The sequence below is a fragment of the Triturus cristatus genome, chromosome 3_2, assembly GCF_964204655.1.
Source record: "Triturus cristatus chromosome 3_2, aTriCri1.1, whole genome shotgun sequence".
Classification (NCBI taxonomy): Eukaryota; Metazoa; Chordata; class Amphibia; order Caudata; family Salamandridae; genus Triturus; species Triturus cristatus.
In genome coordinates this window covers 920,813,309-920,827,774 of record NC_140584.1, presented here as the reverse complement: position 1 = coordinate 920,827,774, position 14,466 = coordinate 920,813,309, and the positions used below count along the sequence as shown (strand labels likewise).

Sequence of the window (14,466 nt, the reverse complement as noted above, 5' to 3'; positions counted from 1 at the left end):
ACTTGTTCTTTGGCACAGCTACCTGGCACCCTGAGCCCCACCAGTGACCACGAGACCGGTCGGCCCTAAACAGGGTGTGCCAGTCTCTGCTGTGTCTTACTGCTCTTTCATCAATGGAGCTGTGGTAATTCAAGCTGTTCCACATGTAAGAGGAGTCCCCTTGTCTGTGTTGTGAAGTAACATTTGGAAGGGGAGCCCACTGTGTACGAGTCAACAAGAGCGTTGAGAAAAAGGAGTCACAAGTTTGTGATCTACGTAAAGGAGTGCCCGTCCTCTAATGTCCATTCCACTGTTTGTGTCGGAAGAGCAGCCGGTTATGTACTGAGAGGAGGAGCAACGGTGTGTCAGGGCTCTTGTGTCCGCAGAGCCTTAGTTCAGAAGTGCAACTGGGAAGAGTTGTCCCCAGCGTGCGTGACCAGGTGGACTGCAAGGAAGAGGAGTCCCACAGCCCGTGTGTGGAAGTGTAACACGAGAGGTGCTTTAAGGAAGAGGAGTTTTTGTCCTGCCTCCGTTTTTGCTGAACTGCCTGGGTGACTTAAGTGAGATGTTTTGCACCCCAGAGGTAATTTCTTTGCTTTACCTAACTTTCTACGCCTGCTCCAGTTCCCCCCCAAAAATTACAGTTGGAAACCGTTGGCTTACCTGCTTTTAACCGCCATCCCCAGTGTTGCCAGCACAAGCCCTATCCTCTTCTCGCGCACTGTCCTGCTGCTTTCACGCTGTACTGCACTGACGTGCCGGGAGCTACCCGGCTCTACGTTGTTCTACGCGCCGCCATCTTCTTCTTCCTTGATTTACCTCAGGCAGCTGGTATCCCACAACTACAATGCTTTCTTCTTTGTCTTTTGAGTCGGTGTGGTGTAGCGGTCTAGTCTGCGGGCGCACACTGCGTGTGACGCCAGCGGACATCCGGCAGCGGCCATTTTAGTGGCAGTAACGCGCCAATTCTGAAAGAGTACGGAGCTCCGCTCCGGTGAATGTGCTCCCAATAAAGAAACGCGATCTTAGCTGCCGTGTCGGCGTATTCCTTATCATCAGGCTCACGTATGGTTATTCTACGATCTTACAATGGCGACGAGGCGGTGAGGGAGTGCCACGCGCTCCATGCCCGAACCACGTGACGAGCAGTGAACCACCAACGAGCACACACATGGGAGAGCGCGGCAGAGCAGCGGGGAAGCACCCTGTGCAGCGTGCAGGAGATAAAGTGCACAGGTCATACCCAGCTCCGACCCCTGTAGGGGGTTCGTGTAATAAGCCCTGCGCCGATTGAAGCGGGGAGGGTGCGCCAGCCCGTCAACCCCGGTAGGGGAGGTGCCCCCCATCCCGGAGGAGGCCAGTGGAAACCACACGGGGAGTGGAGAGTCCAGCCAGGACGTCGAAGCGAGGGGCAGGCACGTCCAAGCTGCAAGGACACCTGACAATTCCACTCCTAGGAGACGGCGCGCCAGAGACGGTGAGAAGATGAGCTCTCAGACGTTCTCGCTGACGAACCCAGTGCCCTTCTTAACAAAAGTCGGGGAACCAGAGATGCCATGGGAGGACTGGAAAAGGTACTTCCTAAATTACCTCTCGGCACTAGAAGAAGAGGGCGAGGCGGAGTTCTCGAGCACACGACGGAAGAAAATTCTCCTCCATCATTTGGGCCCGGCGGGACAAAGAGTGTACGAAAACCTGGTGAAAGAGGAGAGACAAGCAACGTACGATAATGTGTTCCAACATGCAATAGATGATCTAGATGCCCACTATCGCCTGGCCGAATGCACAGCAATTGATCGGTATAACTTCTATCATAGGAAGCAAAACAAAGGGGAAACGGTTGACGAATACGTGGCGGGACTACAGAAATTGGCCCTAACATGCAAATTCGGAACCCTACAAGAAGAACTGATAAGAGACCAGATCATCATGCACACGGTGAATTCCTCCATCCAAGAGAAGCTGTGGGCGAATGGCGACGCGCCGTTGAAGACTGTCGTGGCCTTAGTAAAGAAAGCGGAATTGACCAGGAGGTGTGCGGAAGCGGCCAAACGTGAAAGCCAACCAGAACAAGCGGTGTGCAAAGTGGACGATCGGAAGGTTACGGACAGCAAACAACCAGCAGGACAGCAAGGAACTCGGAACTACAAAAGGTTCAACGCCAGGACTACAAGACCACAAGGACAACGGCAGTGGAGTAAGAATGCCTGCTACAGATGCGGCAGTGGCACACATGCCGCCAATGACAAGGGCTGTCCGGCGTTCGGAGCCAAGTGCGCATACTGTGGACTGATGGGACACTCTGAAAAAGTGTGCCGTAGGAAGTCCCCGAGGCAAGAAGTGAAGTATGTGGCACAAGAAACACGCAAGGATGATGATGATGAGAACGAGGAGGAGGAAGACGAGATCTTGATAGTGGAAGAACAAATACTGGGCATAGAGAGTTCAGCGGATAAGAAACCAAGATGCGAAATGAATATTGGCGGAGTAGGAGTTACCATGGTAGCGGACTCGGGGTCGCCCTACACGATTATACGGAGGAAGATATGGGAGGAAGATTTTGCAACGAGAACGAAGCATCACCTGAGGCCCACGGACATCCACCCAGTGACGTTCACCGGGGAGCCCATACCCATGGTAGGGTTTTGCCCTTTAACCTTTGAGTTCAGGGGCAGAACGTGTGAAGGAAAATTGTATGTGGCAGAAAAGGGACCATCTGTATTGGACTGGAAGGACCAGGGAGCTTTAGGAATGAAACTGAACCCAGGAGGACACACGCAAGTTCTCATGACCGAGGAAGGACCAGAATATGAAGCGCGGCGTTGGAAAGAAGAATTCCCAGAAGTCTTTAAGGACTCCATCGGTCGCATGGCGAAGTTCACACATAAAATCCATCTGAGAGGGAGCTCATCCGGTGTCACACAAAGTACGCAACATCCCATTCCGGACCAGGGCTGCAGTACAGGAAGAGTTGCAGAGACTGCAGGACAATGGGGTGATAGAAGCGATTGACAACGCGGAATGGTTGGCGCCCTTAGTGGTAGCGCAGAAGCCCAACGGGAAGGTGAGGTTATGTGTTGATCTAAGGGAGCTTAACAAGAACATTGTGGTGGACAAGTTCCCGCTTCCCAGGATCAACGAAATGTTGGCCAAGACCCAAGGGGCACAGTGGTTCTCCACCATAGACTTGACATCTGCCTACCATCAGATTGCCTTACATCGATGATGCAACCATCTGACATCATTTATCACCCCGTTTGGATGCTACAAGTTCCTGAGGATGCCGTTTGGACTTGCCTCAGCGGCGGCAGTCTTTCAAAAACTGATGCACAGGTTGTTCCACAAGAAAACAGGCATCCAATACTTCCAGGACGACATATTGGTGATGGGTACATCCAAAGCGGATCACAACAGGAAGTTGGAAGAGGTGTTAACGGTGTTAAGGCAAAATGGACTCACTGCCCAATGGGACAAATGCAAGTTCGGCATGAACAAAGTCACGTATTTAGGGCATGAGATAAGTCACCACGGTATCGAACCTAAGGCGTCCAACGTTGCGGCCATAAAAGATGCCCCTACGCCCACGAACAAAGAAGATGTCCGAACTTTCCTGGGGATGGCAGGAGTTTTACAGTAAGTTTGTGCCACACTTTGCCTCCAAGACCCACCACATGAGGTCACTGCTTAAAGACAAATCCACGTTCCGATGGACGGAAGAGCAACAACAGGAATTTGAAGACATGAAAAGACACATTAGCGAGGCAGTGCCCATTCGTTGAATTTGACCCAACTGCGCAAACCGTGTTGACCACGGATGCCAGTGACCGAGGACTAGGAGCGGTGCTCATGCAAAGGACCGCTGAGGGAGTGACCACCACGATAAGTTTTGCGTCCCGAGTGTTAGCTCCCAATGAGAGTAAATTCAGTGTCATCGAGAAGGAAATGCTCGCAGCGGTGTGGGCAATGGAGAGATTCTGGCAATTCCTGTGGGGTGGAAGATTCCTGTTGCGCACTGACCACAAGCCGCTGGTGAAAGTTCTCACGTCCTGCGGGCACGAACATGCCACGCCACGAATTGCCAAGATGACGCTGAGACTCCTAGACTACGTGTATGATGTGGAGTATCTGCCAGGACACAAGAACAAAGTAGCTGACTTCCTGAGCAGAGCAGCGTCCAAAGAAGTTACGGACGTCCAGGACGAAGGAGGATGGGAGGACTACGCGGTCGCGTTCACGGGAGATCATGAAAGAGCCATAAGTGGACAGGAATGGGAGACCGAATATGAAAAGGATGAGAAAATGAGTGCAGTTAAAGCGTACGTAACCAAGGGATGGCCGGACAAGAGATTACTAGAGGAAGAATTGAAACAGTATTGGGAAGTCTGGGAAGAATTGTCTGTAGGGGACAAACCTTGGTTCTTGCTACGAGGCAGTAAAGTAGTTCCTCCGCACACCTTGAGGCATCGCATTGTTTCCATCGCACATGAAGGCCACTTGGGAATAGTGAAAACTAAATGGAGAGCGAAGGAAGACTACTGGTGGCCGGGGATGGACATCGCAGTGGAACGCCATGTGAGGGCGTGCGTGCAATGCGGACAAAAAGTGTTACGTCCGCCCCTGGGGCGATATGAATGCCCAGAGAATCCTTGGGAAGAGGGTTCCATTGACGTCCTGGGACCTATACAGGACACAAATGACGTCCAGAAATACATCACAGTTGTGATTGACCGTTACTCCAAATGGCCGGAGGTCCATGTGGCTGACAACGCGGAAACCGAGACAATACTAGAATTCCTGACAGACGTCTTTATTAGAGAGGGAATCCCCAAAGGGATTCTGAGTGACAATGGTCCGCAATTCACATCAAGCAAGTGGGAAACCTTCATGGACAGGAATGGCATCACAGTCCGACACACGCCGATCTATCACCTAGCGGGAAATGGAGCGGCGGAAAGATTCAACCGGGTGATTATGGGGTCGGTGCAGGCGGCGATCAGCCAAGGCGTCAATTGGGGAAAGGAGCTGAAGCGGCTGATGTGGGCATACCGGATAACGCTCACTTCCACGGGCTACAGTCCGTTCCGTGTGCTGAGAGGGAGAGAGCCCTTCACGAAGGATAACGTGGCCTGGAAACGTCTCACGGTGCAAAGCCACTGGTCTCCATCGGTAGTACGCAAGAACCTGGAAAGAGCGCAGACGGTGTACACGGAGTATTACGATAAGAGGCACAACACCAAAGAAGTCGCACTTGAGAAGGGCGAATGGGTGAGAGTCAAACTACCCACACAAAGGAAGAAAGGAGACAGTAAGTTCACTCCCCCGTTCCAAGTGGTGGAGCCATACTCCAGGTCAGCCCTCCTCGGCGACAGAAAGATATTGTCCCAAGACCACATGGCGAGATGCACTCCTACCGATGGGAGGAAGGCAAGTGTAGAGTCGGATAATGCTGGAGCAGCCAGTGCCAAGCGGGACCTGGAGGCAGAACAAGAGAGTCCCAAGGAAGGAGAAGGCAGTCCCCGGTCAGGAATTGGCCGCAGAGGGAGAGAGGAAACAACAGGACAGGTACCCAACAACCAGGAGGGGACTGAGATGGAGGAGTGGAGAGATGCGGGACTAAGGGGAGGAGAAGAAACATCCTGCCTGGACGGGGTCACCACCACCCCGACAACTGGCGAGAGCAGTAGGCGGACATGATGTGGAAGAAGAGTAATGTTGCCCAGGAGATTCGGGGAGTTCAGTATGGACAACAAGTAAGACTGTACAAGTTCTGGGGAGTGTTATGTTTTGAGTTGTTATAAAGGGGGAGATGTGGTGTAGCGGTCTAGTCTGCGGGCGCACAATGCATGTGACGCCAGCGGACATCCGGCAGCGGCCATTTTAGTGGCAGTAACGCGCCGATTCTGAAAGAGTACGGCGCGGAGGCGCTCCGGTGAATGTGCTCCCAATAAAGAAACGCGATCTTAGCTGCCGTGTCGGCGTATTCCTTATCAGGCTCACGTATGGTTATTCTACGACCTTACAGTCGGCATTTGGGATGCGTAGGGGAGCCTCAGCATTAGCCACATTTTACCGATGCTCACTTTTTCTGGGGAATATGAAACGTCGTGTTTCTGGCTCGGAGTCTATGGATTGATACAGCAATGTCATCTAGTGGTTATCTGGTGCCACTGCTCCTGTACAAGGAAAAGAAAGGCTCACTCGATAGTGACTTGGTGAAGATTGCCCGTCCTGCAGGGAAGTGACCAATGTGGAGGGCATGACACCAAAGTGGCCCCAAGAAAAAAAAAAACAGGAAGTGTGAGTAGTATTCCCCAATTCAGCAAGAGAGGCCTGAAGTGTTACAATGGAAAACTGCTGTGGTCCTTCTTATGGAGAAACCGGTGAGGCGTTTCCGGTTGTCATGACATTCGAGACTTTACACACACTCGTTCCTGATGTCTTTCGTTTATGTTTGGAGGACGTGTTTAAAAAATGGATGTGTGGGTGGTTTACATCTTTGCCGTGGGGACACGTTGTTGTTTAAAAATATTACTAGTGTTGTCTGAGTGCATCCTGGGAAGTTCCGACATATATAGAGAAGTTTAAGCTCTATTGTCCTGGGTAATGGTCTACGTGCTGGTTCTTGGTGTTATGACCCAGTTGAGTGTATGTCACACTGGGTAGCACTATGGTGTGGGTCATCTGCGTAGTACCCTGTCATGGGGAGGTTTAGGGGGCGGTCAGTACCCAAACTCAGTTTTTCAGTGTCCTATGTTCACTTTTGGAGCATAAAGTGTACCCATTTATGGGGAGGTTCTGGGAGTGGTCATTGCCCCACTTCAGTTTTCCAAGTGTATATAGTGTACCCATTCATGGGGAGGTTGTCAGAGCCAGTCAATGCTCCAATTTTGGTTTCTAGGGTGATGTTTTCCCCTACATTGTATCCTTCATTGGCGAGGTTGTGGAGTCAGTTAATGCTCCATTTGAGTTTTCTTGAGTGACGCATACTCTATGGTGTACCCTTAAATGAGGAGGTTAATGTTCCTTTTCTTCAGGTTGTGGGGGCAGTTAGCGCCCCAGCCTTGTTTTCAAGTCTAGAGTGTACCCATCTTCGGGGAAGTTGTGGGAGCAGTGAGTGTCCCTAAGTCATGCCCTCGCATTTTTTTTTTTTTTGCTTCTTCCCCAAGAGAGGGGGTGGGGCATGTATGCATTCATACCGTATGCCCTCGTATTGTGTATGTACATTTCATTTGTGTATACTCTAGAGTGTTTCTTCCTTCTTTCCTTCTGGTGTCTTCATAATAATGTTCTTACTCTGACTTTTATTCTCTTCTACTTCTGATGTATCGTGAATAATGACATTTCCACTATTGCACCCTTTTGCTGTTTTAATTCCCTAAGGAAAGAGGATGTGCCATAAACTAGTTCTGGTCTCTTCCCTACTGCTCAGCTGGAATGTGTTATCAATATATATATATATATATATATATATATATATATATATATATATATATATATATATATATATATATATATATATATATTACCTACTGGCGGTCGCCAGTAGGTAGTTATAGGTAGGACCACGTTTCCATAGGAAATCCGCAACATTCTATTTTGAATAACTTTGGCGCCGGTCGACGAATCCTCGCGAATTTTTCAAAATAGGTGGGGCGCTACGCTCCGCTCCTACCCTGAAAGTCTCGGGGTGATTCGTCAAGCGGGGGCTGAGATAAAAGGGGGGTCCCAAAACGCGTTTTTCCCATGCATTTTTCCATAGGACCTTTAGACAGGGCTACAGCCCGAACGGCTGAACAGAATTACTAGAAATTTGGCAGAGAGGTAGTCCTCAGGTCAAGGAAGTGCCTTTTGTAGGTTTGGTGTAAATCTGTTCAGTAGATTCTGAGAAAATAGCCTTTAAATCAATATATATATCTGAGCCAGCTTACGGTGCGCTTACGGTACGCTTACCGTACGCGTACGGTGGCGTGCGCGAGCGCGATTCTGATTGGCTGTTACATCTAAGTAAACATTCGAATCGGTCGAAACCAGGAAGCGGCGGCCGCCATTTTCTCTCTCGCACTCTGAGGGGGGGGCTGTAAACAAAGGCAAAAAACATATAAAGGGGCTGTTTAGACAGCGCCCATGCACATAGCCATGTTAGTTGAGTCCTCAAAGATCCCCCAAGGCCAAAAACGGTAAATTTTTATTTTTTGAAAATTTCGCCGATTACGCTTACCGTACGCGTACGGTGCGCTTACGCTAAAAATTTTAATAAAAAAAAAAAAACACTCTCTGTGCATGGCATATTATTGTCATCACTTACAAATTAAATTTAACAGATTACCTATCACAAGGAAGCGCATAATATGTCCTCCATGTGCGCACGGTGCGTAACGTGGGCACGCGGTGCGCGTAGCGCACTGCGTGCCCACCTTGCGTGTACGGCACTAACTGCGTAAAGTGGGCGCGCGGTGCGCGAAGCGCACCGCGTGCTCACTGTGCGCGCACGGTGCGCGAAGCGCACCGTGCGCGCACGGAACGAACTGCGTTAAGTGGGCGTGCACGCCACGAATGGCGTAAAGTAACTTAGCATTTAAAAAAACGTACAAATTCACTGAAAAAACCATAGGTTTCACACACGTTATAGTTAGGAATTAGCATTTAAAAAACCTTGCTAATTCAATGAAAAAACCATAGGTTTCACACATGTTATAGTTAGCTGGAAATTTTACTGATAAAAAACCAATGAAATTCCCCAGTTATAGTTAGTGCAGGCAACTATAACTCACGCGACCGTAATCCTCTGCTGATGACATATGTGTCTTTATGAAAAAAAAAATTTGTAAAATATGTATAGCTAAAAATGTATGGAAGAAGACATGGGCAAATAAGTGTCTAAATACAGTATTAGCATCAGCAGAGGGTTACGGTCGCGTGAGTTATAGTTGCCTACAGTAACTATAACGGGGGAATTTCATTGGTTTTTTATCAGTAAAATTTCCAGCTAACTATAACATGTGTGAAACCTATGGTTTTTTCATTGAATTAGCAAGGTTTTTTAAATGCTAATTCCTAACTATAACGTGTGTGAAACCTATGGTTTTTTCAGTGAATATATATATATATATATATATATATATATATCAGAATGACTTTGTGTTACTATCCCTGGATGTATCTAATTTATATACTTCTATACATCACAGAGATGGTTTACGAGCGGTCGAACATTTTCTGAACAAGAGGCAGTTGGAATATCATCAACATCACAAAATGATCATCCATCTAATTCAATTCTGCCTAAATAACAACTATTTTTTGTTCCACCAACAAATACACCAACAGACAAGAGGAGTAGCTATGGGGGCAAGCTTTTCGCCTAGTTACGCTTGCCTCCATATGGGTTGGTGGGAAGAACTCATACTGAATACAAAGTTTTCTGAAGCTCTCTCCAATAACATCATTGTTTGGATTCGTTATATTGACTATTTATTTGTCATATGGCGGGGATCTGAACAGAGCGCACAAATATTTGACAATGAACTAAATCTGCATTTTACTTATGATATTAGTAAAGAGAGTATTTGCTTTTTAGATGTAGATTTGTATATATCAGAAACGCAGCTACACACTAAATTACATCGAAAGCCCACGGCGGGCAACACTACTCTCCACTCTACTAGCTTTCATCCTAGGCACCCCATAAATAGCATCCCATATGGAGAAATGCTTAGGATTAGACGTATATGTAGCACCAACAAAGATCTTATGGATGCACAATCAGAGAGCAAAAAACGTTTTTTGGAGAGAGGTTACACGGAAAAAACAATAGACACAGCCATAAACAAAATCAGAACCTTATCTAGAGATGAGCTTCTCTTTAGACCCTCGCGCAGAAACAGGATACTAGATCAAAGAAAAGAAACAACACTGGACACTAGTAGCCCTAGACTAATCCTGACATTCACTAAACAAAAGGATAGTTTAAGTAAAATCATCAATAACAACTGGCATATGCTAAGCAGTGATCCTGTATTGGGCCCAGTCCTTTCTGCACGACCAACGATAACCTACAGAAAAGCCCCATCAACAAGTGATTTTTTTGGTCAGTAGTAGTCCAGAACTGACTAAAAATCGGGGGTGGCTTTCAGTAAGGAAAGGTTTTATGAAATGTGCTTCATGTAAAGCATGTAAGCATGGAATCAGTAAAACCACATTCCAGACAGCTTTTGACATAAAACCCACCAAAATAAGTAAAGCAATCACCTGTAAATCGGACTATGCTATCTACATTTTGGAGTGCCCATGTGGACTGCAGTATGTGGGAAGCACTAAACTGCAAGTCCACAAGCGGATCCTCCAACATCTGCGAGCCATTTCAAACAAAGATATAAATTGTCCTGTGGCCTGCCATTTCAATGAGGTGCACAATAATGATGCATCTCAAATGAAATATTTTGTTATAGACACCATTCCACCTCTGAGAAGAGGCGGGGATAGGGAGGCTCTATTACGTAAACTAGAGACAAAATATATTTTGGAAATGGATAGCAAAAGCCCACAGGGGTTGAACACAACGGAAAATCTGTACACGTGGCTAGATTAAATAAAGAACCTCAAGGACAAAATAAATATTGATATTTTAATCTTACAATAGTTTTCATTGCGAATATACAGTTTCCCCTGGCTTTAACATTTTATGTAAAAATTTCGAGTTGACTCCGCACATTCCCTATTCTACGAATCACTTTCCCTTTTATTTTTAATAAATACACTGATAAAAATGTATAAAAAATTAGGGAAAAAATGTAAAACCCTGGGAAAAAAAATTGGTTTCTAAATTAAATCTCAATGACACAATAATGAGATGAGGCAAAGTACACAAGGGTGAGCACTTAAAATAATTGGCAAGCATAGATAATTAATAGACCAACATAAGCACAATATGCAGGTCCATGGGGGACACCATTCCAGATATATTCTATAGTCTGGGAGGCAAATAGAGTAACTTGCAAGGTTTAACATAAGATACACAGTAGATACAATCTATGAGAATAAGACATTTTTTGTTGTTGCATTATGCATGAATTATTGTATACAAGAAATGAATGTATCTGCTATCAGTATATTGCACAATCAAATGACAAATAACAGGAGTTTTCCTAATGTTTACATTTTTTAACACATGTTATTAGGCCTTTATGCGTTTTTTAAAAGTATGTAAATTAATTAATTTTTTATCAAACGCATAATTTGCACATATCGCCCTTTACACAGTGACCCATGTTTACAGATGTATTAACATAAATAGCTGCTAAATGTTATTTCAATATGAATGTCTGTTGTCTACGTCTATTGCACTAGCACTTTAAAAATGGGGGAGTGTTGTCATGTGATCAAGGTCCTGGGGGACCGAAACGCGTCAATAATCAAATAAAACAAATGGCACTAAATAAGAGGTGTCCGTTCCTGTTTTCGGATTCGTGTCTCACCTGAATCCAACGGAAAAAAGGTTGAATGGAATATATATATAGATATAGATATATATATAGATATCCATCACCAAAAGTTTGCCTGGAGAGAGGAGAGCCCACACAAGAAGGTAAGTATTCTACTGCTTTATTGTGTGGAGAAAGCAGTGTGAGAACAGCGAACCGCTTTGTGGCGTTATGAACGGAGGTGTTGGAACAAGCGTAACCGGCTCCACAACCCACTTGGGAACACTTTCACTTATCGAGGATCCAGCCGGCAACTCACTGCAGTTTAACCCAGCACTACATAGACCATCAGGCCACACGCTGGTGGCCACGCCCACCGAGGCGAAGAGAACATTTAAGGGTGCAATCAATGCCGGAGGTTTCCTGTGCATGTCCGTTTTCCTTTGATAAAGTGCTGCTGAAGCACGAAACGCGTCAGGATTGGACTTTACCGCGTGAAGCGGTTCGCTGTTCTCACACTGCTTTCTCCACACAATAAAGCAGCAGAATACTTACCTTCTTGTGTGGGCTCTCCTCTCTCCAGGCAAACTTTTGGTGATGGATAGATATAGATATAGATATATATATATATATATATATATATATATAGAGAGAGAGAGAGAGAATGAATATATGTATGTATGTATAGCGTCAGTTGGTGAATGTAGGCTGAGCGGCAGAGAGGCTGCTCCTGGTGGGGGTACACTTCATCTTCTTATATCCTTCTACTCATCTATCTTGGAACTAAGCTACAATAAAGATGTACTGTTTATGCAACCGGCCTGTGTATCAGCCATTTACAACAATTTGTATCTGCCACCTTGTACCCATAACTAAAAAATTAAAAGAAACAAATGGCGGCCATATCATGACACACAGAAATAGTGTCTCATGCTCACATATACGTCATCACAATGAGGCGTTCTATTTTTTTTTGCTTTTCCGCTTAAGCATGCAAACATATATTCTTCCCAATGGGAATAGCACTGGCAAGGCCAAAACGTTGGCTAACGCCATTGAAAGTGGAGACCTTTTGGCTTTGCTAATGCTTGTTAATTAGTGGAAGGGTAAGTGTTGTTTGTAATTTGGAAATTAAAAACGAATAGTTAACCACACTGTACTTTCCTTTGTAGTCTGGTACACTGAAATGTCCTCGAATCGTATATAAAGTTGGACTGACCTTTTTGTCAGAAGCTAATTGTCATATTTTTCTTTTTAATCGTCAAGAGTCTGGTTCAGACTTCCCGGAGAGTAACCAGATTCCCTCAGAAGATCTCGGCTTTGCTACTGGAGAGGACAATGGAAGGTAAAAGTTTGTTTTCTTAAATTAGTGTTTTAACTGATTTTTTCGAAATTGAAACATGAAAGAGAGCAAATCCTGGAGTGAGAGAAGGGTTGTGGCTATTGGAACTAAAAAGAGATTTTCTAAACGTGACATGTCTTTTCCGTTGCTAGGTAATGCGCTGGAGAGCAGTTAACTCGTGATTTAAAGGACCGGAAAACAACACTAAACTACGTGCATGTGCGAGGAGGGCCTGCAGAAGAGGTGTGCTCGTTTGTGTGGCTTTCCATTCCATAACGCCCGGTTGCACAGTGCTTAATAGTACACAAGTGTGTCATGTGAACATGTTTAACGCGGATTTTCACGAATTCGAATTGGAAAAAATACAAATGAAACAGAAATAGGCTTTTCATTGCATTGAATTCAATATTTGTTTGTTTTAGCTGAAGTAGCTTCAGTTATAACTTTTTAAACCGCCACGTTTGAAGCTCCACTAAGACGGATTGTTTGCATCTTTTAACAGTGCCAGTTATGCCTTCCATTTGGAGTGAAAAACAAAACATACCTATTATCACTTTATTAAAGCCGCACTAACTGGTTCTAATTTCGAAATGGCCTTATTCGTAGGTATAACTGCTATGTTTTGGGGGAGCTTCACTAACTCACATTTGGGGTATACATTGATGCAGGTTTTTGTCTTTTGCCCCATTTTAGTCATTTGAAAAATGATACAAATGCTCTTCATACCATATAAGCTGATACTATTGTAGCTGCGTTGGCACATCACATTATGGTTTTTCATTGAATGAATAGATTAATAATACAGAAGGTCTGTGGAGTTGAGTACATGTATATATTTGCCTTTAAATGTAAGATATAAGTAGGGCATTCGCTAAAATGACCACAGAAACCTGCTTATTTAATCTATTGGTGGTGAATTCAAACTTTTATTTCCAGCCATATGATGTCTCTAATTCATACTGTAGTAGAAATAAATTAATATAGCCCTCTTTAAAAGTGTATTTTTACAAAAACATTTTACAATCTGTACCCCCCCTTATTTTATTTTTTTTAAACCTGAATGGCGAACCACATGTTCCTTTTTCATTTGTGTTTATTTTGGACCAACAAAAATAATTTGCTAAGCCTATATTGCATTCATGAAGCTGCTCTAAAGTGTTCTGAAAACAGATTGAAATATACAGCCTGGTTATTCATCTAATGCCAATGTTTGTCATCTCACTGTTTCTGTATGTATAAGGATAACAATTTTCACTTATATATGTAATTTGTGTGTTTTAATTTAATCCTCTGTATTGATATAGTTTGTTTGCACTTTTTGTTAATAAATTGAACAAAAATCTGTTTGTGGTTTTGTCTATCCTTAAAGCGATGCAAACAGAAAAAGTATGCCTTGTATGGGTTCAGCTGGAAACTGTATCTCCTATTCTTATGGGCACGACTTCCTACAGTTTGGCCCAGCTCCTTCATGATGGGCTTACTCCATTAGTTATAACCCAACAAAATGCAATATGGTATGCCACTCACATAGCACATCTGACCACAGGAGATCCAGCATAAAAATAACAAACATTTGATTATCAATTTAGCCCCAATAAGCAAAAGTCCAATAACAACATCGGTCTTCTGGAGGAGCCTAGGGGTAAGAATGGGAAAGCAGAGAGCGAACGAGAAATCTAAAGCAATCTATGTTCTATAGTTCTCTATGCCACCTCTTACCTAAAG

The 14,466-nt window shown here is 45.0% G+C and overlaps 1 protein-coding gene across 3 annotated transcripts in view; it reads left to right on the top strand.

The window, feature by feature from the left end:
• TRIM37 (tripartite motif containing 37) overlaps positions 1-14,083 on the top strand; it is a 1,106,152-nt gene extending 1,092,069 nt beyond the window's left edge. For 2 of the 3 annotated variants that reach the window (XM_085649381.1, XM_085649379.1), the window contains exons 24-25: positions 12,666-12,744; positions 12,894-14,083. In XM_085649381.1, the coding sequence (XP_085505507.1) occupies positions 12,666-12,744; positions 12,894-12,897 (83 nt within the window). In that variant the 3' untranslated portion in view covers positions 12,898-14,083. Of the gene's footprint in view, positions 1-12,665; positions 12,749-12,893 lie in introns of those variants that run through there. The other variant, XM_085649380.1, reaches the window with a different exon arrangement.
• The last annotated feature ends 383 nt before the right edge of the window (positions 14,084-14,466 follow it).